The 26,455-nt window shown below is 48.2% G+C and overlaps 5 protein-coding genes across 18 annotated transcripts in view; 1 reads left to right on the top strand and 4 right to left on the bottom strand.

Annotated features, from left to right (window-relative positions):
* LOC118514267 (RNA-binding protein Musashi homolog Rbp6) overlaps positions 1 to 12,025 on the bottom strand; it is a 529,948-nt gene extending 517,923 nt beyond the window's left edge. For 2 of the 11 annotated variants that reach the window (XM_036060986.1, XM_036060994.1), the window contains exons 1-2: positions 11,731 to 12,004; positions 9,679 to 10,303 (exon numbers count right to left, since the gene is read on the bottom strand). In XM_036060986.1, the coding sequence (XP_035916879.1) occupies positions 9,679 to 9,749 (71 nt within the window). In that variant the 5' untranslated portion in view covers positions 9,750 to 10,303; positions 11,731 to 12,004. Of the gene's footprint in view, positions 1 to 9,678; positions 10,304 to 11,700 lie in introns of all 11 variants that reach the window. The other 9 variants (XM_036060991.1, XM_036060996.1, XM_036060995.1 and 6 more) reach the window with 9 other exon arrangements.
* Positions 12,026 to 14,722: 2,697 nt separating this feature from the next.
* On the bottom strand, positions 14,723 to 16,696 carry LOC118514264 (deoxynucleotidyltransferase terminal-interacting protein 1). Of its 2 annotated transcripts, none has more exons than XM_036060981.1 (2): positions 16,245 to 16,696; positions 14,723 to 16,159 (listed from the first exon to the last, which is right to left on the bottom strand). In XM_036060981.1, exons 1-2 carry the CDS (start codon positions 16,485 to 16,487, stop codon positions 14,978 to 14,980), a joined length of 1,425 nt encoding a protein of 474 aa, XP_035916874.1. In that variant the 5' UTR covers positions 16,488 to 16,696; the 3' UTR covers positions 14,723 to 14,977. The 2 variants fall into 2 exon arrangements, with proteins under 2 accessions (XP_035916874.1, XP_035916875.1); XM_036060982.1 differs by having other exon boundaries at positions 14,723 to 16,156; positions 16,245 to 16,687.
* Positions 16,697 to 16,962: 266 nt separating this feature from the next.
* Positions 16,963 to 18,812, top strand: LOC118514266 (snurportin-1). The gene has a single exon (XM_036060985.1). The coding sequence runs from the start codon at positions 17,098 to 17,100 to the stop codon at positions 18,220 to 18,222; it is 1,125 nt and encodes a 374-aa protein (XP_035916878.1). The 5' UTR covers positions 16,963 to 17,097; the 3' UTR covers positions 18,223 to 18,812.
* On the bottom strand, positions 18,284 to 21,458 carry LOC118514263. Of its 2 annotated transcripts, none has more exons than XM_036060979.1 (2): positions 21,171 to 21,458; positions 18,284 to 21,080 (listed from the first exon to the last, which is right to left on the bottom strand). In XM_036060979.1, the coding sequence occupies exon 2, from the start codon at positions 21,070 to 21,072 to the stop codon at positions 18,895 to 18,897; it is 2,178 nt and encodes a 725-aa protein (XP_035916872.1). In that variant the 5' UTR covers positions 21,073 to 21,080; positions 21,171 to 21,458; the 3' UTR covers positions 18,284 to 18,894. The 2 variants fall into 2 exon arrangements, with proteins under 2 accessions (XP_035916872.1, XP_035916873.1); XM_036060980.1 differs by having other exon boundaries at positions 21,203 to 21,420.
* Positions 21,459 to 21,783: 325 nt separating this feature from the next.
* Positions 21,784 to 26,214, bottom strand: LOC118514265 (isocitrate dehydrogenase [NADP] cytoplasmic). 2 transcript variants are annotated; one of them, XM_036060983.1, is made up of 2 exons: positions 25,988 to 26,214; positions 21,784 to 23,270 (listed from the first exon to the last, which is right to left on the bottom strand). In XM_036060983.1, the coding sequence occupies exon 2, from the start codon at positions 23,249 to 23,251 to the stop codon at positions 22,010 to 22,012; it is 1,242 nt and encodes a 413-aa protein (XP_035916876.1). In that variant the 5' UTR covers positions 23,252 to 23,270; positions 25,988 to 26,214; the 3' UTR covers positions 21,784 to 22,009. The 2 variants fall into 2 exon arrangements, with proteins under 2 accessions (XP_035916876.1, XP_035916877.1); XM_036060984.1 differs by lacking the exon at positions 25,988 to 26,214 and adding an exon at positions 25,070 to 25,248.
* Between the last annotated feature and the right edge of the window lie 241 nt (positions 26,215 to 26,455).

The following is a 26,455-nucleotide window of genomic DNA, read 5'->3' as shown; positions in this document are numbered from 1 at the left end:
CTACCCCCGGCACGGTACAGCACACTTTCGCGAACTTGCCCATCCGGATGGTTGGCTAGCCCAGCGGGAAATGGCCGGTTGTTTCTTCTCGTTTTCTTCATTTGCTGCTTTGCTATTTCCGAGGCACTCTTCACGTCCTACGGCAAGGTCTTGCCCACCGGCAGGCACGAGCCCATCGTCATTACAGCTACTGTTACAACACTATTCTGACCGCCCTTCGTAGCGTGCAGCCCTTTTTCGCCGATCGATCCAGCGTTCGGGGTCTGCTCAGATTCTTCCAGGAAGAATCACTGCAACGGAGCAGGCAAGAGCGAAGAATAAATAAAACATACGCCAAGTGCAAGCAACCGCAGGGCTGCCCACCAAAATTGGGTAGCCTCAACCCATCGCAGGCCGAGCCCAACGCCGACTAGCGGACGCAAGGGATTTTATCGGCGTTGTGCCTTGGGATGAAATACGATTCCCACCGCGGTAGAACTTCCACGACCGCTCAGGCTGTGAAGCTTACCAGCCCCGAGAGCATCCAGAAAGGTGCCGGTGCAGATGATGCCCTTTAACGGTTAGCTCGAGAGCTGTACCTGCACCGGCGGCTGGCACTGTCTTCACCGTGACCCAAATAAAATCGTCCTTACAGGGAAACAAGTGCAAAAAAAGGACACTACGGTCAGAGTGATTGAAGCGAAGTGGTGAGAAACAAAAAAAAACGAACACAACGATCCCCAGGTCAATTCCCTTCCGGCAACGGGGACAACAGGAAGATCCCCAAAGGTTAGAGAGCCGCACGAGAAGAAATCCCACAACAATCCCTTTCCGCTATTTTTCTCTTTTTGTTGCTTCATCCCAAAGACTCTGCCCTCGTGTCCTCGAGAGGGTTTTGGGTTTGGTCGCAGCAAAGGTATCCAGATTCTTGGGGTTTGAAGAAAAGATTGCTACCGGTGTCAGTCTACCTAGCATCCGGGCACCGGCATCTTCGAGGTCATCTTGGTTAGCCTTTTTTTTCGTCCCAGTTTTTTCGTTGGTGACATCGGAACCGCACCTTTTCCATGCAGAATATTTTCCTCCCATTTTTTGTGGCCCTAACGAAACGAACGAATGAACGCTTTCCACCCACCCACCCCTTGCTTAAGAGACTCCGAAGGGATTTATCCTTTTTTCCTCTTGACTTGACTCGGGTACGCACATTCAGCGCACTGCCGACGAGAGTCGCCTGCGAGCGCACTGTTACGTTACGTCTGTTTCCGATTTCCGATACATCGATAGACAATAAAAAGCAACGAAACGACTTGCGTCCAAACATCAGCCTTCGCTCCAATACTCTCCAAACGTGATCGTCCCCGAAACACTGGGGGGTAGGAAACATCCAACCCCATTCCACGTGTCGATTTATTTTGCGAGAAGAAATAAAACTTTATCGCTCCGGACCGCTGGAGTTGTTGTTCTGGTGTGTCTGTATGCATGAGGGTAACAAAACGCACCCGCCTGTTGGATATTTAAATTTAGAGGTCCATGCGAAAATCAAAATGAAGGTAATTTGGAAGCCATTAACGTGTGCGAACTGGAAGCTACGCTAGTCTTGCGACACCGAGGACATGGAAAAACATGCTTCGAACCGTTTTCGATAGAAGCTCTAGATAGTCTTCAATAACTTTACCCGATTTTAATTCTTAGGTGCACAAGTTTTCTTAAGCGTATAGAAATTTTTTTCCACAAGATATTTGCCCTCAATCGTTTCTGGCATTTCATGGTTACTCATTTCCTCTTAAAAATTACGCCTGCTTGATTCGTATCCACCGGTAGAATGAATACCTCATCAATCTGTCATAAGTTTTGAGTCGAAGCAGGCGTCATTTTTAAGGGCAATTCTAAGTAATAGGAGAGCGATTCTAAGTAACAGGCACAAATAAGAAGTGAGGCACAAATAAGGCATGTGTTGTGTAAAGGGTCGTCGGAGGACTTCGCTGTCCAATAGGACTCGTAAAAGATATCTTGTCCAAAGGTCTCGTCTACTTCTAGCTCTTCAGTTGCCTCGTCATTCAAAAAGTCCTCAAAATTCAAGATTTTCGTTCGAGACCTTAAACGGACCAAATACAGTCAGAAACTGGTCTGATTCCTTTGTGCAGTTTAAGACTCTTTAAATTTGAAAAAGAGCCGACCGATACGCGTTGAAATGAACGGAGCTTTGCTAGCAATTAATATGTGACACTTACTACTTCTTCGGTGAGGGGACGGTTCATATAAATTATTACACACACCCGAACCCCCTTCCGATGTATCTAAACACCAAACTACACACGCCCCAGAACCAACCAACCACCAGCATAACCGATTCTTGCTTCTCAACTTCCTGCACCGGATCGTCTGATCAACGGCCGGTAGCCCGCATCCATTATGCCACACATCGTATCAATTTCATCGCCATCGCCACGTTGCTGTACTGCTCTGCTCTGCCCTCCCAACAAACGCATCCCTCGTATCGTATCGGATCATGTCACGATGCGATCACATACACCGATGTGGACGATGTTTTTTTTTAAATCAAGCTTCCCACCACCACTTAACAAATGCATGACAAAGCAATTAGCACGTGGCTTGTTGTAGTTTGCCGATGCGTTGCCAACATTCGCCCTCCTCGAAAAGGGAAGATCTAGATGCTCCTCTGCCTGCCGTTGAATTTCCCATCGCCCCATCGTCGATCGCCGTTTTCCTCTGAGGCGAAGGACGACAGTGTGAGTGAGATCTTTACATTGATTGGTTGAGTTGTTTAAAACAAAAAAGTAATTTAAAACAAATGCGCCTGCCAGCACGCCTGGCAGCTTTCCCGAACGATCGCGGGGTCAAGCGTTTGACATAATTTAGTCATCCGCACACGAGTACGAAACCCACCCGAAATGGGTGTTTTAGTATGATGGATTTGTAAAACATGAGTAATAGTCATGTTGGCGCCATGTTGCTTTGGAAGGAAACGGTATTTGAAAAGTTTGTTGTTCTACCAATTTTTCTGTGTATTTTCACGTGTCCCATGCCTTCTCAAAATCTTCTCGCAATGCACCGTACGTCTCCGGCCGGCAGGAAACCTTAACCGAACTCACATCCCATTGATGGTAGATCAAATTTCATCCACACGGCCATAAACTTCAATCGACAACGCGTTGTGCCCCAAACGTAGAACAGTACGTACGCGACGATCTTCTTCAGCACAGCTTCACGTTTTGCTCGCTCCCTTTTTTAAAATGTATTTCCGATCATTCAACGCTGCGTCTGGTCGAAAATAACGCACCGCTGTGCAAAACATCGGGTAGGGGCGCAACCGAAATCAAAAGGCGAACCGCGAGCAGTCAGACCGATCGCGCGAGTCACTTTTCAATCACTCAATTCGTAGACGAAGCACGACAGACAGTTGAAGCTTACAAAACCCGGAGCTGCTACAAGCCGAGTACAAAATGGTCCTAAAATAGCTATCACCGGGTAAGAGTGCGCCTCCAACCGATCGACCGATGTGGCAACGCTCCAATGATCGATGCGTTACAGTACGATCAGTAGAAGACCACTTTTGTGGTACATTGTAATTGACTATTAAAGTATTTAAGTTTGATTTTTAAACCTACGCTAGCGCCATCTATTGGGAAAAAGTAACATTTCAATTAGCGAGACTACTTAGAGAGAACATTTTCGCAAAAAAACGGAATTAAATTCGAAATTCAGGACGAACAATTAGCTTGAAATCTCATACATACAACAAACTTTCGCCCAATGTGTCTCCAAACGGCAAACACCAAACAATCTGCACACAATCCACAGTCACTCCACACCCAACAGCAGTAAATCGACTGTTTGATGGATAAACACAATCAACTCCGGCATCGGGCCCTCAACAACAACCGCTAACCGTCGCCAGCGCAATGCGCCAGAAGTCGAACCGTTGATTAGGCGCAAATCCGTCAATCCTTGCTCCCTGTCCCTCGTCCGCCTCTCTCTCTCTCTCTCTCTCTCTCTCCCTCTCTCTCTCTCACCCTTCGCAGAAAGGAAAGTAATTATTGCGATTGTAATCAACCGCAGCATCAACATCCCGCTCCGTTCTGGCCATTTCCGGCTACCCGACACCCGCATCTTCTAGCGCACCGTTCTTCTGCCGATAATAATTGAAAATCCACCGAGCAAACAAACTTGGCGGCCGGTTGCTTACCGCACGTAGCCGGCGGAAGGATGGGGTTAACGACGGGCAACGACGAACATCGGCGTCGACGGTTGTAACACGCAACCGAAAACACGACACCGTGTACACGCGGTGCGATGGAATAGCCCGAGGGTCTGAACACTCCCGCACTGACTGTCCCTGGTACGATGTCTAAAAACGGTCCCCACGGGTGGGCCTGCCCCTGGACGGTGAGGACACGGGAGGTAAAGTGTGCACCGATTTGTCACTCCGATTTGATTGATAAGTCGTGCCCTACGTTTCCCTGCCGCTGGATGTCCCCCAGTGGGTTTCCTTCTACTTAGCGATTGCGAACGGGCAGGCAGGCAGTCTCCAATCGAACGCAAACCAATGGTGGAGATGAGTCAAAATACTTCTAAAAGAGAGCAAAAAACACAGCAACACCTTCCTCTATTGCTAATTAGACACGATCGAGAATGTTAAACATCAAGGGGAAAGAACAACAAAACAGAGCGTTTGGATTCGGTTGGAATAGACGGATTTAATGGCTGCAAATAGAATTATAAGTAAGATGCTAAGTATATCATGTAGAATCGGAAACAGTCTAATAAAAGGTTTTGTAGTGTCATGCCAAAAAATTATCACGTCTCCAGAAGTTCCTAGTTGTGGAAGCCTCAACTAGATCGTGACTTGCATCTTCCAGAACCTAGTAAAATCGAACAAACTTGTTATTGTCTTATAAGCTCGTCTACAAGGCAACTAGGGATCGTCCGGTTTGTATAAAATACGACAGTGGTGCCGATCTAAACATGGCAGGACCGGGGTTCAAATCCCATTTGGGCCGTTTCCCCCATAGAGCGGACTAACTATGCGGGAACGATACGCTATCAATAGGTCTAGTAAGCCTAGACATGGCCTAAGATTTAACAATTATTCTATGACTCTGTTCAATCTCTTCTCTTTCTGTCCCTCTCACTCTCTCTCTCTCTCTCTTGGTTTCTCTTTCTCCAAATTTTCTCCGAAATGCTTCTAGATGAGCAAACTAGCCACATCACACCACACCAACACCCCATTCAAATTCAAAGACATGCTTAACTGACTTCGTCAATTGACCATACGTGAGCGTCATTACGGTATTGAACAGTCGGGGACACCTCACCCACCACAGAACAGGTGCAGCTGTGCAACCATGCCAGGGCCCGATATGGTTAATTTATGAAAGATACTAATTTGATCAGTTGAACCCGTTGGCACCCGAACTCACACCCATCACGGCACGGCATTGGCAATAATTCATCCCCGTTGCAGTGTAGATGTAGAGTGTCGTATGTTGCGGTCGTAAGCACACACACACGCGTACATCAATCGCAGCTTCCCAAGGATCGTTTCCACGTATTTCGCACCAAGCGATGGTGTTTTCCGAGTACCGTACCGTGCTCGGCAGGACACCCAGGACAGCCCGCTTTGCTGGGGATACCCCGGTCCGGAAAATGGAGCAATCGTACGTTTTGGGTACCGTACCATTAATGTAGTATTAATAATGGCCATATTAAGGCCTACGTAATTGCACCACGCATTTGCGTGCACGCCGCTGCATCCCGATCGGTCGCAGGTGCAAACGCACCCAACTGTGTGTTTGTGAGCACCGGTTGCCCGTTGTCACTGCCATTGCCAGCTGCCACTATCGGGGACGATTGATTAAACCGTGCGAATTTCACGAACAAGGTGTTGAAATAAATGCGTTACTACGAGCGGATGAAAGTGTGAACGCGCTTGGCTCGATCGACACTGCACAGCGCGGAAGGTGCAGCGCACCGAAATGTCATTCGACATCGAACATGCCAGCAAATGGGGAAAAAAACACGACACACACACAACGACACAGATGCACAACCGTGTGAACGTTGCGAGTTTGGCACGAAATGACAATGCAAATTGAACGACACACGTTACGTTATGGGAATATTTGCGTGCCACACTTCCTTATACCGACACCGACCTTACACAGCGAGCCACAACAGTGGTCTAAGAAAAGGTAGTTACCGATTTTCCACAGATTTTTCGGCAAACCCCGGCATACCCGCGGGTGGGGAAAGACTTGGAGCGTGGTTTTTGCGGTAAGACGCTCGGATGCATCACGCTCACGGTTTGCCGGCGCATCCCGTTATGCATCGTTTCCACTGTCAAAGTAATAACGATAATCGTCGGCTAATGATTATGGCGGGAAATGTTTTCGAAGGGGGGAAACAATTTCCCATACGGCGGACGGCACGGGACCACGGGTCCGATGCACGGTGACAGTGAAGGTTAAGTGTGAACGTTATTTGCATGCGGAAAGCGACACGCCAAACGGTTTTGGTCAAACTTGTAGGGTGGGTATAGATCGGTTGAAGGAAGCACGCTTCACAAAGATGGCTCATTAGTGGGTTTTGTTTGGGGGCCAAAGGGAATGGGAAAAGTGTTTTGCAAGTGACCATTTAAAAATGCTTTGTAACCTTTCATAATGTTATTTTGAGTTTATGTATAATTTCTTGCCTCAAATAGCAAGACGCAGGGCATTTTTATTGAACAGAGAACTCGCCAGCCTCCGATGTTCTGGCCATGTCATGAGAAAGGCACCGGACGACCCAGTCCTAAAAAGGCGTCTAGAAATCCCAGGATTTTGGATTAGCGCACATTCAAGACCTTACAAATAAGTAGACTACAGCAACGATTGTTCGACATTAATTGGCCTTTAGTTGTAAGAGAGTAGCTGCACTTTGGAGGTTATTCGAATATTGGAAAGCGAATTTTTAGCCCCGGATAACTGAAAATTCAATACGTTCTATGAATGTAAAGTGGCATGCGATCAAAATTGTGCTGCCCTAACAATTTTAAAATATCAACAAGCATAGGGATCTTTCCACCGTCTGAGTTTCAGCCCCCACTCGTTGATACAGCCACTACTCAAGCCCATCCATCATCGCTAAGCCCTTGGAAAGCAACCATTAACCCTGTCACACGATTTTGTATCGAAAACATTTAATGCCAAAACCGCATAAAACTTTAACACCGATTAATTATATGAGTCCTGCGTCCACTTGATCCTTGCACGTGTATGCACGTACCCATCATCAGGTCAGTTCTAATGAGCATAATTTAGCCATGCCCCGCCCCTCAGTGCATCCGGAAAAACCCAATTAAGCTGTCATCGTTTAGCAAATCCCACCGACCGACAAGCGCTCGGGGCGAGCTTGTCCGTAATGCAAGCAATAATATATTTTAGGGAAATTTGATTTCGAACTTCGATTAAAGCACACCATTCACACTGTGCACCGTTTCAATCGCAAAAAAGGTCATCCAGAAGCGTGGTCCACGGCACAAACTACCGCACACACACACATCGACACGGTGTGTGTTTATTCCCGTCGAAGGTCTCTGTCGTTACATGGGTAGCATGCAATGATCTATGATCATTTTGTGCTGCTGGACCGACCGAACGAAGGTCTGTCTGGCCGATTGCACGAGGCGACGCAAATAGTAGAATGCATCTAATAGAAAGAAGCGAGACAAAAAAAACGACAGCAAAACAAAACCCTTTCTGGGATGGGAATGGCTGGAATGGGATGGAGAGCATCGGTGCGTTGCACGGAAATTACTATCCCCGATTGTCCGATTGTCGGCGCAATTTCAGCCCAGCGAGCCAATTTGCGATGCAGTTGCAGTTCTTCTCGCTCTCTGTCTGCCTCTCTCTCTCTCTCACTGTATGTGTGTTTCAGTCTCCCGATGCAACATCGTTCATACACCGATCGCCACGCAACTGTTGCCTGGTAACCGATCCATCACTCACGCCACTCATTTCCACCACACCAATTCGCTGGCTTCTTGTGAAGTGTACGGCGTCAAGCAGCCAACGGGAAAAGGGATGGAAAGGCATGAAATTTCCGCGAGTTACTCCACTGACGCATGCGCATAGGCGCGAGTTTTCCACTGACGTACGCAATCGGCCTCTTTCGCTCGCATACGTCGTAGACGAAGACGACGCACAGCAAAGAGCACCAAACCAAAATGCCAACGGGCATAACGCGATCGCGATGTTCTGAGCGTGTTTTAAACGATCGGCTTCTTCTACCCTGCCTGCTCTAACGACGACGATCGGTCGCACGAAGCACGTTTTTGTTGCTGGCGTGTTACGTAAAACATGAAAACATGACGCGGAAAAACGCGCTAAGAAAGGTCACGCGCGCTGCTCGATCTGCCTGTGCCGGCTCGATCGTCCGCTGACGCCTGCTTCTAGTGATGGAGTTCTGAAGAACAGAAACATTGGGATACGGGGGAAAAATTGCCCAGACACTCTTGAATCCTACAGCCGATCGATCGATGCGTCAATCTGGAGATCGCCGACCGTATGTGATCGTTTTCCACTGGCAAAGCGTGCCAAATTTTGCTCGGCAGAAAAACCTTCCTGTCAGTGAACCTTCCGTGCCGTGCCCTAAAAATAGAGACTACTTTCTAATGAGCTAGTTACCGGTTGGAGTCAACTCAGTCGTGGTTCGCTTCGTGCGTTCCAATACTCGGTACCGCTCGCCCTGCTCACCCGGAGACGTGCACGTACCACCTGTGTTCTTCCTTTTCCCAACCGAGGGTAATGGTAGCTGTTGTCCAACTTGTCGTAAAAATATCTAATTAGAGCACATTTACCGGACCTTACCGCCGGTTGGTGGCCGGTGTTTTAGTCATGGCTGCAGAAGGATGCTACACCGGCAGGATGAAAGGATCCCCGGAAGGAGGGGATGCGAGAAAAACGCGTCACTTCCGTCGGATGACGTTCGCACACGCTGCAGTGCGGAGTTCATTGCTTTGCGGTGTGACGTATCATGGTCATGGGACAAGCTATGTGCCAGCCCAACAAGCGTGCTGTCGAGGGAATCTCAATCAAGCGATACACCGATACATCTGCGTCTTGGTCATGAGAATCAGACACACACACAGGAGAAGAGATCTCCATCTCGAAGAAAGATTTAACTCAACGGCTTGATACATCCCAACGTTATCCCAAAAAAAAACCAACCGACCCGATTTCAAGTGGCAACCGGTTCAGTTTCTTTCCTGCCGAGGGTTTCCGCTCATCCGGCACCGTACAAACAAAGATGAACCGTCTCATCGATCGGTGGTCTGTGTTGATCGAGGAAATTAACATCCTAGTGGCAAGATGCTGCTGCCCGAGCTTATCTCAGGGCCCAGCAGCACTTTAGAGCAACTGCTTTCCAAGGGAGATTTGCCTTGAAATCGAATGCAAGTTAAATGGAATCTAGAGCAGCTATAGAGTTAAAGAAAAGCTGGTAGAAAAAGAAAACGATCTGTGAATTAGCTTCAACCAATCACCGACATGTGTGTGGGCAAGATCATGATGCTTTCAAGACTGGCTCAAGATGGGTAGAACTCCACCAAACTCCACCGGGAACGTCTAGCAAATATTTAAACTCGGTCCACTACTCTTCAAACTGTTGGCTTATTTTTTGGACATAATTGGAACACAAACTTACCCTGGATCGTTCGGCACCTCAGCCTGATTGTTGCCCGGGTGCACACCGAGGTCCTGGTTCTGGTGCTCCATACTGTTGCTCGACGGTTCGGCTTCGCGCTGTAATCTACGAATTCCGCTGACACTAGCGTTAAAGCTGGCCTGCTCGAAGTTACCGGTAGCCGGGTTGCGTATTAATTCCTGACTGGCAGTCAACAAACGGACTGACCCAAAACGGAGGCTTGAACTTGAACTTTCGCTTCCTGAATGCTTTTTTTATATATTTCACACCTTCACGCTTCCTTCTAGACTAGCAGAAGCGGGTAGTACACAATTTATTTTCTTCCCTTTCCTGAACACACAAGCTTATTATTATTTCCTTTCGCAAGGGATAATTTTTCAACCACGGAACTCTACTTCTACTCGCGTTACACACCACTACAAAACACCATACACTCGCACGCACACGATCAACGCTTAATATACCGTGCTGGATATTAACTTGCCTTTCAACCTCAACGAAAGCGACACTCGGCTAGCATGGAACACTTTAGATCGTTGGAAAAACACACTTCTTCTTTCGAAGAAAACACTTTTACACACCGTTAAATGATTCCGACCAATGGGAAATGCTACCGCTACTGCTGCTAAACCACGGAGGAAAAAAACAAACGCACGACCTATTATTATTATTATCGTTGGGTGCTAAGTAATGTCCTGGCGATCTGGAAAATGAACCACCCAGCACCGAACTGCTCTCACAGCATAAACTTAAATTGCAATATTCGGCATCGGCCTGTTAAATCACTTGCTTCAAAAACTATTCTCTTCAATAAATTCGCATCACAAAGCACAATACAACGGCACTCGAGGATGGCACGTACGAGGGTTGTCATGATTTTAAAATAAAATTTACCAAAATAATATTTTTGATTCTTTTTTTCATTTAACTATTTGATTGAATTTATACACACTGGAACCTTTTGGTTGGTGGAAAAACAGGTCTTAAGCATCTAGTTCCTAAACAGCGCTAAAGGGACACTTGCTCCCCACATTCATGAAAATCATGTTTATCGATCATATTCAGTAGCTTTGGACTGAAGTTCACTTGATTTCTTATTTTAAAATAATCATTCCAAACTTCCGAGCTGTTTGCTTACAAAAAGGATCATTGAAAAGTGTATCAAATATTAAGTCGTCCTGACGGATTAAAATTAATCCACCGATTCCAATTGCTATTTCCAAACAAAACACAACCTCCCCACCATCGGTGAATGAAAACGTGTTTCGGTATGCCGGTTAATCGATTAAAGCTGGCCCACCGAAGGCCACGTGCTCGACGCGTAACCGCGTGCTCGCCGTACCGCACTTCGTTGTCGGTTCCTCGTGCCGTAAGCCCGGCTGTCGGTCGACCGATTGGGCACTCGAAATCACTGACTAGCTGCCCCGAACTTCACGTTAGATGTTTTTTAAAGCTCCTTCTCCAGCAGTGTAGCAGCAGTGCCTAGTGTCTAGTGCCCTTCCGCCGGTCTTTAGGCTCCCGTTGCACAGCACCAACCGAATCCGCAAGATGCATGCCTGCAAAAGCTTCACCGGGCTTTCACACTCTCACACGCCTTTTTCCTTGTACTGCTCGCACTTTAAGCTCCCAGCACACTCAGCCGTCCCGTACGACAGCACATCCTTGGCTGGGGGCAACAAAAGCGATGCGGCATTTTTATTTAACTTAAACTCAATCACCACCCGCACCGTGTTCGCAAGGGTGGTGTTTTCGCAAGGGTGGCTGGCTGTCCTTCTACTTCTGGACCAGTAAGGAGGGTTGCCTGAGGACCCGGCACGGCACGGCAAACGATCACGGCACTGTACATTGGCACACATTTGGCATGGACCGTAACCGTACGCAGGGTGGTTATCGTACGTGAAGGTGAAAATTCGTGCCTCCTTAACCGGTGGTACTAATTTATTATTATTTCATCCAACAACGGAACATCCCCGGCGAAATTACTTTGGACCTTTCACTGGTAACAAAAAAAAACACACACACCACGCAGGATGTTAACCGAACCCGACGTACCCGACTAATACAGGTGCAGCGTAAGAAGGCGTTTTGTTTTTTTATTATTTTGTTTGGGAGGAAGTCAAAACTACGGACCGATGACGGTTTTCCGGGTTGCTTCTCGCTGCTCGAGAGACAAAACACTGGGCGACGCTCGAAAGCTGCGGTTAACACACACGGTATGACTTTTGACAGGCGAAAACGGATTTGCGTCAGACAGACGGAAAAGCGGACCCGACCTAAGTACACACTCGACAACTACCAAAGCGATGAATGAACTGAACCTTCTGGTTGCGTGAGTCCACCCGTTTCGCTAGCGCACGCCGCAAAACTGAGCTACACCAGCTAGGAACCCACGGGCGCGCGTGTGTACAGTGGTGGCCGTAGCGTTAAGGCTACGGCCGGGTGAGTTATTCGATTCAGAACGAGAGAAAAAAAAAGGAGAGCGACCGAATAGCTACTATTAATTCTACTATTTTGTATATTAATAGTTTGTTTAAATAGTAGGATTAATTATGATATTCGCTTCTTTTTCTTTATCGGACCTCTTAAGGCCATGCCTGCTATTTCTGGCTTACTAGACTTACTGATACCGCAAAGTTGAATATTCACTCACTATGAGGGGAGCGACCCAGATGAGATTTGATCCCTGGTTCTAACGCGTGAAGACAGGCGTCGCTGACGCATCTACCACTAATTTATACTAATATTCAAGTAATCTGGATTTCTCAAGAAATCATCTGGAATTTTTCATGATTATTGTCCGTTTTTCGAGGTCCGCTACCGAAATGTCCAGCTACCGGGGTATAATCAAGTCTGAAAGGTCGGTATTGATGGACAAAAACCCTCTAGGCTAAGTAGTAATGTCAATAAAAAAGAAAAATATATTGTGGTCAGTTTTAATGCAGCATCACAGTAATAAGTATTTCGATTATAATTTCTGTAATGGTAAAATATCTCCTTCAAAAGCATGCCACACTCAAACGATTTCCACACACTGTACACAATCAAGACCAATGCCGCGATAAGTGCGCATCTGCCCGTTGGTACGTCGGGTTCGATCGGCCGTCTCGCTTACCCGTTAGGGCACCGCGAAGCCCAGCTCGGGCCACTCACGTGTGCATCGCATGAACCGAACATCGCGTATGCCGGTTCTGCGGTGCGTCTCGGCTCGGGTGGCATACCGATGCACACAAACAACAAACCCACCACCACCACCAGCACCACCATCACCACCCAGCCAGCACTCAACCAGTACGCATTTGCGCAACGGCCAGCTCTCGCCAGCCGATCACGTGTGTGTTAGCGCCCATCGCCGTCTGTACCGCCGTCGGCCACCGGGAAAAGTGGCCGGGATTTTCCGTTCGGGATCACAACCACTCGCTACCCGGTTCCCCTCCAGTAAGTTCGTCAGTCCGCAGGTCAGATTTACCGGTGTTTAGCATCCTTTTTATCTTGGGCTTTGCTCGGGCCCGTGAGCCGAACCGCGGTGCTGGCATGTCCTGTGCCATACACATACACCCACGCCCACGTTGGGTTCGTTTTGTGTATTGTTTTGAATTTTCCCGAGCGTGAGTTCCGGCACTCACTCGTTCGCTCATTCAGCGCTGCTGAATACCGTTGATAGGGGAGGGTGCGTTTGTTTGGCCGGTTGTTTGAAGGCTTCGCCTGTCGGTGGCTGATGGTTGTGGTTGTGGCTCGTCGGTGTTTTTGTTTAATCTTATCACTAGAATTGCATGCAAATAGGCGATGAAACTGGAGCGGATGAAAACAGAACCGCGAATACTGTGGAAAACTGGCTTCGTTTACACACAAAGTCGGGAAAGCCTCGGTTCGAGACTAGCGGACGTGAATTCAAATTTGAACAAGTAAAATAAACTGTTAAAAATTACATAACACTTTGTAACATTTTTTAGTAAAAATATAACAAAAATTAATATAAACCTAGAAATAAAAGGTAAAGTAGTGTTAATGAGACTAAACACAAAACAGATTTGTGTAGCTCACATACAACTATATAAACGAAACCGAAAAACCTGTTAAAATGATTATGAGGATAAAATAGTAAAATTGTATGGTTGAATGCAATTATTAAGACAAATTATGCACACACGTTCTGTAATGGAACACGCTAGAAAGAGATGGTGTAATGTTGGTGTCTTTTTCTCCAAACACTTTCAGCCACTCATTTTCACCGAATGCACTTGCTTGCACTTGCTTGTCGCTCACCGAAAAGTGCATCATTTTCCATCCCTCTCTCTCTCTCTTTCCTTCTGATTGCAAACACTCGGCGTCTTGCTTTTCACCACCCACCAGTTTGCAGCTGAGTGAAAGTCGTATGCTCTTTCTCTGTCCTTCGTATGCATTACCCGTCTTGCCGAAGAGCTGAGTTTCCCTCAAGTATTCCGGGCTGTTTTTCGTCTTTCCTTGATTTTTGTACCCGCGATGTATATAGAGTAGGTGCACTGGGATGCAGGGGGGAGGGGCATCAAAATTCTAAAAACAAGAAATCATTTCCGCATACTGGGAAGCTTTTGGCTTTCAAGTGTGTCCCGAGCACGAAGTTACACCACTGTATCCTTTTCTAAGGATTTCGTTGCTTCGTTCGTTTATTACATTATTAAAAATTAAATTACTATATTGGTTCATCATTTCATAATTGATAATTACGTTCATATTATTGTAATAAAACAAATACTGTGGAAGATTACTCATCGCTTCGAAACAATTCTTCGCCTGGTATTCGCCTACATGTATGCAATCCTCAGCTCAGTATAACAGTGCGTTGCAGTATAACAGAAAAGAAGCGAACGTCGCTAATTCGAATTAATCGACCACTGAAGTAAATTTTTCCACAAAAACCGAAACTTTCAATCGATTCAAGTACTGAAATGGATTTATCATAAAACCTCGAGCTAGTTAAACAACACACAGGACAAGTAAAAATACTAGTAAAGAAATTCGGCAAACAATTCATGTGTCATCAATTATTGAAATCTAAAATCTCACCTTTATCAACACCATTTGTACATATATTTATTCGTGAAAAACTCACCAAAATACACCGAAAGCGTACACAAACACAGTTTCGATCAAGTAGACGATAAAGAAACCTACGTGGCCACGGTTTAGCAGCACATTACCACGTACACAATATACAGTTCAGAGCACATTCTCTCCCATCCGCCGGTCCGCTAGTTACAGCAACACCAGCAGCACGATCTTCTCGACCATTGATATGTACAGAGGAACTAGAGAATCAGACTTAGCTACGCTTCAGCTCGCCAACCTCCAGGCTGGCCGCCACCGTCGAGGAGCTGCTACCGGACTCACTGCCCGGTTGCGTGGCGTGTGGCGTCGAAAGCAGTGCCGTCAGCGTCGCATGCGAGGAACTGAGTGATGAGATGCGGGCCCTTCCAGCAGTCACGACGCCAGCGGACGGTGGTACCTTCGGTGATTCGAACCCGTCCGCCGTGGCTCGTTGCCGTTCGGTGAGCTCTTTCAGCAGCTTCTGTATTTTACCATAAATCATTTCCGTCACCTTGAAGCCCTGCAGCTCTCCCGACCGACCACCGGCCGTATGCTCGAACGCGTTCCGTTCGATAAGTTTTCTCACGTCGTCCAGCGCCAGTAGGAAGAACCGGCCGTTTTTGTTCAGGGGCGTTACCTGTTTCTGTTGCAGCAACCAATCGCGGTCCTGTGTGTCGGGACAGTAGCGTAGCACCTCGGGATGTTTGTTGGCCAAACGGTCCCGGAAGTCCGAAATGCCGAGTGCACGGGCTGCCTTAAAGTCCAGTATGAATAGGCTCTCCGGAGTGATGACGGTGGTGGGACAGGATAGGTGCGTTGTTCGGGATGCGACCCCAGTCACAAGCGTCGCGCCTGGTCCACCGCTAGTCTGGGATGTTGCTAAACTCTGGTACGGGGCGTGTGGGAATATAGGGCCGTGCAGGAAGTACTGTCGCTTGAACAAATCCGGTTGATTCGGTTCGGGGAGTTTACGTTTCAATGCTTGGTGCAGCAAGCTGGTGGCCGCTCCGGTTGCCGGTGAATTATCGGTGCTAGAATCCGAATCACTTAGCTCCATACCGGGTGTGTTGGCACGGGACAGCGAATTGCCGGCGGGCGAGGAAAGCTGACTTGCGTACTGTGCCTTTGTGTTTTCCAGCAGCGAACAGAACACACTCTTCAGCGCCTCGTCGGAAATGGCGCCGTCGCCCAGATTTTCCTTAATGTTGCGAATCGCTGGCACAAAGTACGTTTGATGGAATTTCTTCACAATCGTGTCCACCTCCTTGTCGAAGTAGCACTGTATGTTGGCACGCAAAAGTTCCAGCGATTTAATTGCCGCATCGTTGGCGGTTTGGCTAACGAACGAACGGCCCGTGCCGTACCGTTGCTTCAGCGCTTCCAGTGTTGCCTCGCCGGACAGTGTATTTTTCAGCTTCTGAAGCAAAGGAAAAGAAAATAGGCTCAAATAGGTCAAAGGGCATGTTGCAGGTCATTGTTTTTTTTCTCACTCTCTTACACACCTGTCTCATGCCCGTGTGCAACCCTGCGCTGGCCTCCGGTTCGGAAGCGCTTACCGCCGCACCACCGTTGCTGTTTGTTGACGAAGTTTCGGAGGCACTTGTTGCAACTGTCGTCGCCACGGACGTTCCCGCCGGGGAAATGGCGGAAGTGACCACCGTGGCAGCGGCAACAGCAGCAGCTGACGCTGGTACATTGAGCGACGACGAAGCAGCCGAACTACGCCACACGCGCTGTATTACCATGCTAATGCTAATGCAAGGAACGTTACGATACACTAAGGGGAACTAACGGGCTACCGTTGGTGGCAGGCGCGCTACTAAACGGGACGAACGGGGAAAAACGGAAAAGCGAATGAAAATGTTGTGAAAAATTTCGGGAAGGAAGTGGTGCTACTTGGCTAGCCTAACTAAGGGCGTACAAAACACCCAAAGCTATGCAATCCGCGTGACATGAACTTGACCAATCAAGCGTTGATATGAGTGGGTTGAGAGATCGAATCGGAATTCGCTTTGTTTTGGTTTCGGCACAGTGGGCGAATGCACAAGAGAAAACAAATTTTGTAAATTAAATTATGAAAACGGTTTTGGTTTGTAATAAGATGCTTAATTTATAAAAAAGAGCATTTTTGTGTGTAATATATGTGTCACGGAGCATCAACAAGAGTAAAAATGGAAATAATATAAATTATGGCCACCTAAAATGGGATTCGGTTGACCGACCTTGTGTGGGACGCACATTTCAAAACAAAAACATAAACAAAACACCCAACTGCAGCAAAACCGTGTAAATTGTGTGGCTAATTTTGTGTTGCTTGTAGTGCTTGTTGGATTATAACTACCCGCCCTCCACGCCATGTCCGACACCGACGAACCCGCCTCGAAATTTATCGACCAGTACAAAAACTATGGGCGAACCGATGCCCTTCTGCAGGAGGAACGCCGACTCCGATTGCTTGAGAAACAGAAACGATGCCGCGAAATCGAGCTGGATGCCGGGCGTCCCGGGTTACTGGAGGAGCTCGAAACCGAACAGCATCCGGACGAATCCATGGAGTGCCAACAGAGCCAAACAACCAAACGGCCAAAGAATCGTGTCCGCATCATCACCTCCAAACTGTTCACGAACAAAGTGCAACTGTCCGAATGGATGCACGAGCGACCGGATGACCTAGGCAGCTGGCTCGTACGACCGTGCCCCGTAGGCCAACGGTGTTTGCTAGTTTTTCGCCAACGAATAGCCATCGCGTTCAACAAACGGGGCCGTTCGATTGCGGCAGTCCGAACGAAACAGAGGCTCCATGACGCGATCGTGCTCGACTGCATCCTTGCGAACGATCGCACCTTTTACATACTTGACGCACTGGTGCTCGCCCAGGTCGATCTGGTCAACTGCGACTGTCAGTTCCGGTTCGCCTGGATCGAGTCAAAGTTCTACGAAAACCATCTCAACTCGCTGCTCGATACGAAAACGGCCCAAGGGAACGATGGTTTCCGGCTCAGTTTGCTGCCTGCGTACGACTTAGCGCACCCCGAATCGATGCTAGCCTGCTGGTCCCACTATCCGGCCTTTCCCGATGGCACACCGAAGCTGGACGGGTATCTATTCTACCACAAGCAGTCGCACTACGTGTACGGCAAAACGCCACTCGTAGTGTGGTTGTTTGCGTTTATGCTTAACGACGTGCTGAAGCTTCCGCCGGGCGTGGTAAATGAGCAGCATCTGTCCGACAAACCGGCCCGCTACACCGGCAACTACACGGAGTACATCACAGAGTTCGATCGTATGCAAGCAAAGCGGAGAAGAAAACCGCGCGCCAAGCAAACCACACAGCGCATGGACACGGCGACGAGTGACACGATGGACCAGCCACCGGATGCGGCCCTGTGGGAAGCGATGGAAGCGGCCCCGCTCGATTCGGACGATGAGGATCTGCGTGCGAAGGAGGTGGATGCGATGAGACAGCTTGAAATGGAGTAGCTTAATTTTAATTTTAAGATGACTTGGAAGCGAAAAGCAACGGCCAAACCTTGTAAAACGATTGGTTGGAAACGAAACACATGAATTATATTTATTTTTTCCTCAAGTCAGTATTTTCTATACACTGTCGGACATTTGGGTGCGTTCTTGCGTCATGCGTCAACTCTCAGGAGGAACATCGGGGATTTTGTTTGAATTCGTGCGTTTGAAAAACGTTTAAAAAACGAAGGTTCGACATCTGGCAGTAAGCCGGAATCATATTCAAGTTCATGCGGAAAAACAAAAGTCCAACTACTGCGACCCTTTTTGGCCTCTTCGAACGATAGTGCCCTTTAAGCTCGAAGATGGGCTATACACCATTAACACGGCACCTGGGCGTTACCAGCAGGTAGCAGGCCCGATGCCTAAAAAATTGTAAGAAATAAGTTCAATCTATCTTCTAGTCCATAGCTGTCTTCCTTCCCGTGAACACCTTATTCTCAGTGCTGAAGCACCCCCATATAGAGTAATTACCATAAGAAGTATGATAAAATCGGGTAAAATAAAAGAAAAGCTCCACTGAAACGCACCACTGTTGGGGCTTACACTAACTAACGTAAAGTCAAATCAGTACGTTAATTACTTAACACTACTCTCCCTGCTGCAATAATGATGCCTTCAATAACGTATACATTATCTCTCCTCACTGGCGGGCTCTACGACAGCCGCTAAACCCGTACCATTCGTTGCTTCGTCTCCCTGCCCTCCCTGCACAGCCTCTGCCGCCGGTGTTGTGTCCATTTCTTGCTTCCCACTAGTGCTAACCGCTTCCCCACCCTCCTCAGGGCTCACATCCACGGCCTTTTCCACCACCGCGCCGGACGGTTCATCACCCGCTGGCGCAGGGTCACTGTTTGGCTGGCTGGCTTTCTCCTTCGTCTTGGCCAGCATCACCATAAAGTACCCCCGGAGACATTTGCGAATGTGCACCAGAAAGCACGTATCGATAAACAGCCGGAACGGTCCATTCTTTGGCTGATCGCTCGGTACGCACAGCTCGATCGCCCCATCGACCGCCACCATGTTCGCCCGGGTGCTAAACTGTAGCTGATGATTCCGTTCCCATTTCGATTTGGAGATTTCAATTTCACGCTTCAGGTCCGCCTCGTTCGAGATGCTGATACGCTTGCGGGCAATGAAGACTTGCCGTTCGCAAGTAAGCTGATAGGTGCGGGTGACGTTCGGCGGTTCGGCGTCGGTGCTAGTCGCCGGTGGTGCGATCGGTTCCACCTTCACCATGTACAGCTTGCGCAGAATGTCCACTATGAAGTCGGGCATACACTCAAGCCACAGCTGCCGGATCCGATCCTCGGTAATGATCATTTTGCGCTCGCGATCGCGCGCCTGCAGTATCTGCTTCACCAGGTACAGCTCGTTCTCGAGCGGTGGCAATCGGCACTTGTACCAGCATCCGTTCTTTGGTGGGCCCGTCGGGGGCAGCGCCGTGCCGGATGGTCCGGGTTGCGGTGCTACTACGCTACCGTTGATCGGCTTCCCACTCGCCGCCCCGGCCGATGTAGACGGTGGAGCGGGACCGTTCGGTTCCTGCTTTTCCTTCTGCTTCTTGGCACAACGCTGCACGTCGGTGAACAGCGCTATGAGCAGTTTGGAAAATTCCTTACCCTGAAACCGCTGGCACACGTCGTGCGCGTGCTTCAGGCTTAGCTTCATCTGGTCCAGCAGAAAGTTCATCCGCAGCACCTTCCCCACGTTCACGTTCAGCTCGAACGGGTCCTGTATCGATATGCACGGACCGCTCACAAACTCCGGATAGTCTTCGCGCTCGCACGCCCGATAGTACGGTGCCAGCTCGCGGATTGCCTTCTTCTCCAGCTCCTCGAGCGAGCATAGCCTCCCGACGAACGGGGAGATGAGATTTTTGGCAAAATCAAACTCCGAATAATACTTGAAGAAGCCCACCAGCAGCTCCCGGACCGTGTTTACGTTCCACGTTTTGTACCGTATCTCCTGCGGGTAGCCCAGATTCCACGGACCAAAGCTAACGCGCGCGATACCCTGCTGCATGTCCTCGACCGATGGGATGACGGGCAGTTTGCGCGTTTGCAGATAGAATATCACCATCATGATCAGGCAGTACGAGTTCATCTGCCTGTGGGGCGTCAGCACGTGGGCACACTGGGCCCAAAACTTTACCATCACGGTCAGCTGATGGATGCGCTCGTCGAACTTCATGATGGCGTAGATGAACTTGCTGTTGTAGCAGCCGCGCGCATTGCTAAAGTTGATGTCACACTGGAGATTTGTACGCGCGTGCACGGCCCGCAGCAGTGGCACCTTCGCCCCCAGTATCTTCACCATTCCGGTAAAGTTGCGATCCTTGTCCATGCGCGAGCATATGATGTGGATCAGCTTCGTTTGATCTTCCCGTTCGGTTTTTTCGCGCGCGTAGTGAATATAAAAGTCGAGATCGCTGTCCTTCAGTAGCAGGCCCGATTTGATCGACCCGAACTCGTATATGGTCGCCTGATCGTTGGGCTGGTACAGCACGCGGCGCAGATCGTCCTTGACCATGTTCAGAGCCGTCTCCACCTCGACGGGCGTCGGTTGAAGGGCACCGATGAGCGCATTCATTTCCCCGTTCGGTGGACACGCACTCAAACTCTGGATGAGTGGCTGAAGCAGCGCACTGGGCGGTTCCGTGCTTTCCTCCTGCTTGGGAACACCTTTCTTGTTGCCCCGTTTCCGATTCATCGAAAGTCGACGTTTGCGGCCTTTGCGGTTTTCCTGGGTTTGCTGTTGCTGCTGCTGCTGCTGCTGCTGTTGCGAGGTGCCTGGTCGCTGATCTGCCATTTTGTTCACTAGAAAAAAAACAGAGCATACAAAGATCGATGATAAGCTGGCAATTATAGAAATGTTGATGAAGCAACATCGCAACTCCAATGACATACCCACTGGTGGTAGCCCTTTACCATGTAGCTACCTGTAGCTGAGTTACGAAAAATCTACGGGAAACGTGGATCGTTCTTCGGCAGCCGTCTTTACCGACGAGTGAAACGGACACAAACGCAGCGTATTGCACTTTTCTACGCCTTTTTCTTGCGTTTTATTGCGTTATAATGTTTGGTTGGCTTTCTCTGTCGTGAAAGTAAAACACATTCGCTAAACAAAAATCTTTTTTTCTTTTTGTTTTTCCATCGGTTTGACAATTGTTCGCAAGACACATCACCATGGGCGCGCCAATGGACATTTGATATGACATTTCTGACATTTGACAGATGTAGAATAAAAACAAATCATCCTTCTTTTCCGAAAACGGTTAAAACTGCAAGTAATTATTGAGATGTTCGTTCATCCTGCTCATCTCGGACGGAATCTGCCAGCTATCATATGTCCTTGTGAACGGCTTCAATAAAACTGCCGACTAAATCACTCGGACTTATTTCTCGCGACGTTGCCAACCCATAGCGAAACTTACGGTGTGTAATGTGCTGTACAACAATCAGGAGATCGGCATCTTCTTAGTTAACAACACTATAATCATTTTAACAACTACACAAACAATTAATTTCTTATAAATCTCCCAAAAATGGTTTATTTATTTCTTATACCAGCGAAGAAAATCACCTCTCCATTGCTTAAACACGAATACAAATTAATAAGACAGGATGAATGAATGCACCAAAAAACGCTGCGTTTTGTGTGTGTGTGAGTGTGTGTTTTGCGTGGTAAATGCTCGGGGGAGCAGCATTTCTCACTGCCACCTTCATCGATTGCACCAAACATATCTCTACAGCCGACTCTGCGTGAGGGCCACCTGCAGATTCTCGCCCAGCTTGTTCATAAACTCGAACGTTTCCATGTAATCGGTGCGCTTCACATTAGCCATACCCTTGATGCAGATGGCCAAATCTTTGGTCATGAAGCCCGACTCGATCGTGTCGATGCACACCTTCTCGAGCGTTTCGGCGAACCTTTTCAGCTCCGTATTATCGTCCAGCTTGGCCCGATGCAGCAGCCCGCGCGTCCAGGCAAAGATCGACGCAATCGGGTTGGTGGACGTTTCCTTGCCCTGCTGATGCTGGCGGTAGTGCCGCGTCACGGTACCGTGCGCCGCCTCCGACTCTACCGTACGTCCATCGGGACACACCAGCACCGACGTCATGAGACCGAGCGATCCGAAGCCCTGGGCAACGGTGTCCGACTGCACATCACCGTCGTAGTTTTTGCAAGCCCACACAAAGCCACCCTCGGCCTTCATGCAGTACGCAACCATATCGTCGATCAGCCGATGCTCGTACCAGATGCCCTGCGCCTCGAACTGCTTCTTGTAATCCTTGTCGTAAATCTCCTGGAAAATGTCCTTGAACCGTCCGTCGTACTTCTTCAGGATCGTGTTCTTGGTACTCAGGTACAGCGGGAAATTGCGGTCCAGCGCAACCTTGAACGACGAGTGGGCAAAGTCACGGATCGAGTCATCCAGGTTGTACATTCCCATCGCGACACCCGGGCTCTTGTACTCGTTCACGACGTACGTCTGCGGTTCGCTGCCATCGGCCGGGGTAAACTTCATCTCCAGCTTACCCGGGCAGGTCACCACAAAGTCCGTCGCTTTGTACTGGTCGCCGTGCGCGTGACGCCCGATAATGATCGGCTTCTCCCAGCCGGGCACCAGCCGCGGAATGTTCTTGCAGATGATCGCCTCACGAAATACGGTACCACCGAGAATGTTACGGATGGTGCCGTTCGGCGAGCGCCACATCTGCTTCAGCTTAAACTCTTCCACGCGCGCCTCGTCCGGCGTGATGGTGGCGCACTTGATGCCCACGTTGTAGCGCTTGACCGCTTCCGCACATTCGACCGTCACCTTGTCATCGGTGGCATCACGATTCTCCATTCCCAGATCGTACGTGTGCAGCTCGATGTCCAGGAATGGCAGGATCAGCTTCTCCTTGATCGAGTCCCAGATGATGCGGGTCATCTCGTCGCCGAGAATGTCCACCACGGGTCCGGCCTTAATTTTCGACGCCATTTCGATGCTGGTACAGGTGCTACCGGAAGGAAAGCGACGAGAGGAGAAAGCGAAACCGAAAGTCAGTCATTATGTCATGGAGTTAAAGCACGATCTTCCAACAGAAATGTGAAGATTACGGCACACGCGAATCGCATGGCGATAGGTTTGAATTTGAATGAAAAAAAAAAAACATAGAAATCATCATTGCGTGTCGATTTTTTGTTATAAACTTTTAAATGTTCTCCGTAATCTAATGCGCAGATATTCATCAACGTGGCAGCAAACAACTTCGAGGAGCTTTTGTTCATTATTGCACGATGAGTATTTACTTTTTCAACTGCCAGCCCAAGGCAAAAATCTTTCTGCCGTTGAATTGAAGGCCAAACAAGATTTTCATTGCCATCTGCGGCCGGTTAATAAAGGAGTGGGCATTCATTTAAAGATACATGAACGATTGGTTCATGGATTCGCACCGGGAAAAAGCAAGAATATGGGCTGAGGACCAAGTGCTGGCCAGCGGGTTGCAAGTTTTAAGACCAAGAAATGCAACATAGGTGAAGAGGAAAAACTGAGCCGCCTGGAGGTTTAATCGTTCTAAGCCATAAGTCCCTGTTTTTTTAACAATAGGACTTAAGCCGAAAGTCCAAGCTCTTTTTCATTAAATCTATTTACCACTAGTCTAGTGGACCTTTAAGCTAATCTTGCCTCACAGACACGCACAGCTTGGTGTGAGTCCCGTAACTTTAATTATCTCTACACCATAACACGCCAAGGCTCCATCCCTCGGCAAGTCAGTCATGGTCACAACAAGTGCGTACTGCGTGTGCATCAATGACCATCATACTTCGTCTGCTAATCATTTGCGTGCGTCAAGAGAGAGAGAGAGCCTACGATGCAAATGGACCGCAGCGCAATACGAATCGCCAAAGCGATCATCCACAGTCCAGCAGCATTTCGTCTAGATGACTTGCGGTTACTACGTGCCATTTTCTCGGGCTTGAAACTCAAAGTGCTCAACACTCATTCCCCTAAGTTTATCACGCCACACACAACCGCAAAAAAAAAATCCGACGTTGTCTCGATGGTCAACTAAGCGCTGATAAGACCGATTAGGCCAGCTGGTGTGACTCTCCCTCCTTCCAGGTTGTTGGACCGATCAGATTGTTTCTTCTGCGGTTGCGGTTTGCCGTTTCGTTAACCTTCATGATAATGCTTGAAATTATTAATAGGACACATCTAGGAGATAGACACGCGCGCCCAAAACCGCTAATGAACCGACGGGGCACATCGAAACGCACCCCGATCACCAGCGAAGTGATCCGTGGCAGTGGCAGTCCGTGGATCAAAGATCATACGCTAACGTTGGACCACGTAATCATTTCCCTGTCGGGAATGGAAGGGAGTACAGTCTGGATGGCAGGTGGTGGGAAGGAAAACCAGTTTGGCCGTCACCGGCACAGGGAGGCTGTCGGATGGGTGATTATCTCGACGATCGGGCTGAGTACACACCCCTCCGGAAAGCAAACGAGCAGAGGGCTCGAACTCGGGGATTATTTAACAGTAATATTCCACACCGGCCACTCCAGTGGAACTGTAGTGTTGCTAGCTCGCTTATGTACGAATCGGACACTTGACTGGGGACATTTTGAGGAATAAGTAACGTTTGCTTGGCTTCCGTAACTTGTTCCTAAAGGTACCATCTTCTAGTTTTGCCTTTTTGTAATGGCATTCCTGACCGGGGGAAGAAAACTTCCACTCTTGATCTTAGACCTTGACACGTCACAAGTTCTAGCCGGATAGTCGATTGTTTGTCCATGGCACACTACTTCCACTTACCCTAATTTATGCTTCTACCTAGTGGCAACAATCCTAAGAAACCCACTGCACACTGCTGCTCGAAACGGTATAATATGCAAATCGAAATGAAACGCGAAACGAGCGTCACAGAGAGAGAGAGCTACCGACACGGTGCGACCGCTAGTGACCGGAACCGAACGAGGAATGACTGCGTTACTTCGCAAGGCAGTCGATTGAGGCTGAGCTTGTGACGCGTTGTAATACCCACATTCCGCCTCTTGGTTCCGAAACCGACCCGCTATCCTACCTTCCCCCACCCACACCCTCTACACAGCACGGAAAAAGGAGGGTTAATGTAACGATGGAAATGGAATGGAAGAAAGTGCGAGAGAGCGATCATCAAACATAGCAAGCATTGAAATGCTGCCTGAACGACGACATCCAAAGTAAAAACAAAGCGAAACGCTTTTTTTACAATGTCGTTTGATTTTTATGTAGGTTATTTATAAATAACCGGATTGCATCCGCCATTCGCGAATTGTGCAAGGGCAGTTTTCGAGTCAGGCCATCGATGCTTCTGTTCGCCTCCTTCCATGTCCCTTCGGATACATTGTATGCTTCGTGTTTGGGGTTTCTCCGCTGTTTCATAATATCCTCTTTGTTTCTGGGAGGAGAATTGTCTGAAGAAAAAGGAATTTCAACCCTTTTTCCTTAATTTTATTTTACCATAATTTAGCCAGCATAGCGCACTTAGACGCCATTATGTAATGAAGGTGGCGGGGTTTTATCGGCAGCGACGCGCTACAGGCAGCGACAGTATTGATTAAGTTATCATTTGAAGTTTGCTGGATGTATTCATCACGATGATAAACGCTATTTTCCTCTATTCAGTACCCATCGACGAGATAAGAAACTGTTCGGTAAGGGTGTGAGGCATTGGAAACTTAAATAACTTACATGATTTATTTGAACTAGTTGAACGAACTATTGCACGAACAGTAAATGGAGAACTGTCGCAGTTTTACTGGACTTAAATTGGAACAATCACAGACGAGACACTGGAAAGCAAACGTAGCACTAGCACCGAGAGTTGCCGGCTCTGTTTGCTAGGCAATTACACGATCCGCTTTTGTATTCGTTGTTGCAGCTGTGTGTGTGTGTGTGAATGTGTTGGTTGATTGAATGACACATTTGCACAGTGGAAGCTTTGCTGTATTTTCAATTCTACAAATTTGCATTTTTGTGTTATAATAACACGTAATAAATTGTTAAAATAATTTAATATTTAATCTTGACTTGCTTTAAGCTATTTTCATCAATTATTAATACAAAAATTGAGCAAAAATCTTCAAATAAAAGTCTCGCAACACAAGTTGTGGTTTGTGGTAGTTTTTTCTTTGGGATTTGTTTACTGGATTGCCTGTC

This window comes from Anopheles stephensi, chromosome 3, assembly GCF_013141755.1.
Source record: "Anopheles stephensi strain Indian chromosome 3, UCI_ANSTEP_V1.0, whole genome shotgun sequence".
In the NCBI taxonomy this organism is placed as follows: Eukaryota; Metazoa; Arthropoda; class Insecta; order Diptera; family Culicidae; genus Anopheles; species Anopheles stephensi.
This window is presented reverse-complemented; position numbering and strand designations above follow the sequence as displayed.

What these genes read in the sequence shown, in the direction of transcription:
- LOC118514265 (XM_036060983.1), bottom strand. Translation starts at nt 23,251, where the DNA reads ATGGCGTCGAAAATTAAGGCCGGACCCGTGGTGGACATTCTCGGCGAC.
- LOC118514264 (XM_036060981.1), bottom strand. Translation starts at nt 16,487, where the DNA reads ATGGTAATACAGCGCGTGTGGCGTAGTTCGGCTGCTTCGTCGTCGCTC. An exon ending in TGCACACGGGCATGAGACAG is followed by an intron (nt 16,160 to 16,244) that starts GTGTGTAAGAGA and finishes CCTTTGCTTCAG; the next exon opens with AAGCTGAAAAATACACTGTC.
- LOC118514266 (XM_036060985.1), top strand. Translation starts at nt 17,098, where the DNA reads ATGTCCGACACCGACGAACCCGCCTCGAAATTTATCGACCAGTACAAA.
- LOC118514263 (XM_036060979.1), bottom strand. Translation starts at nt 21,072, where the DNA reads ATGGCAGATCAGCGACCAGGCACCTCGCAACAGCAGCAGCAGCAGCAG.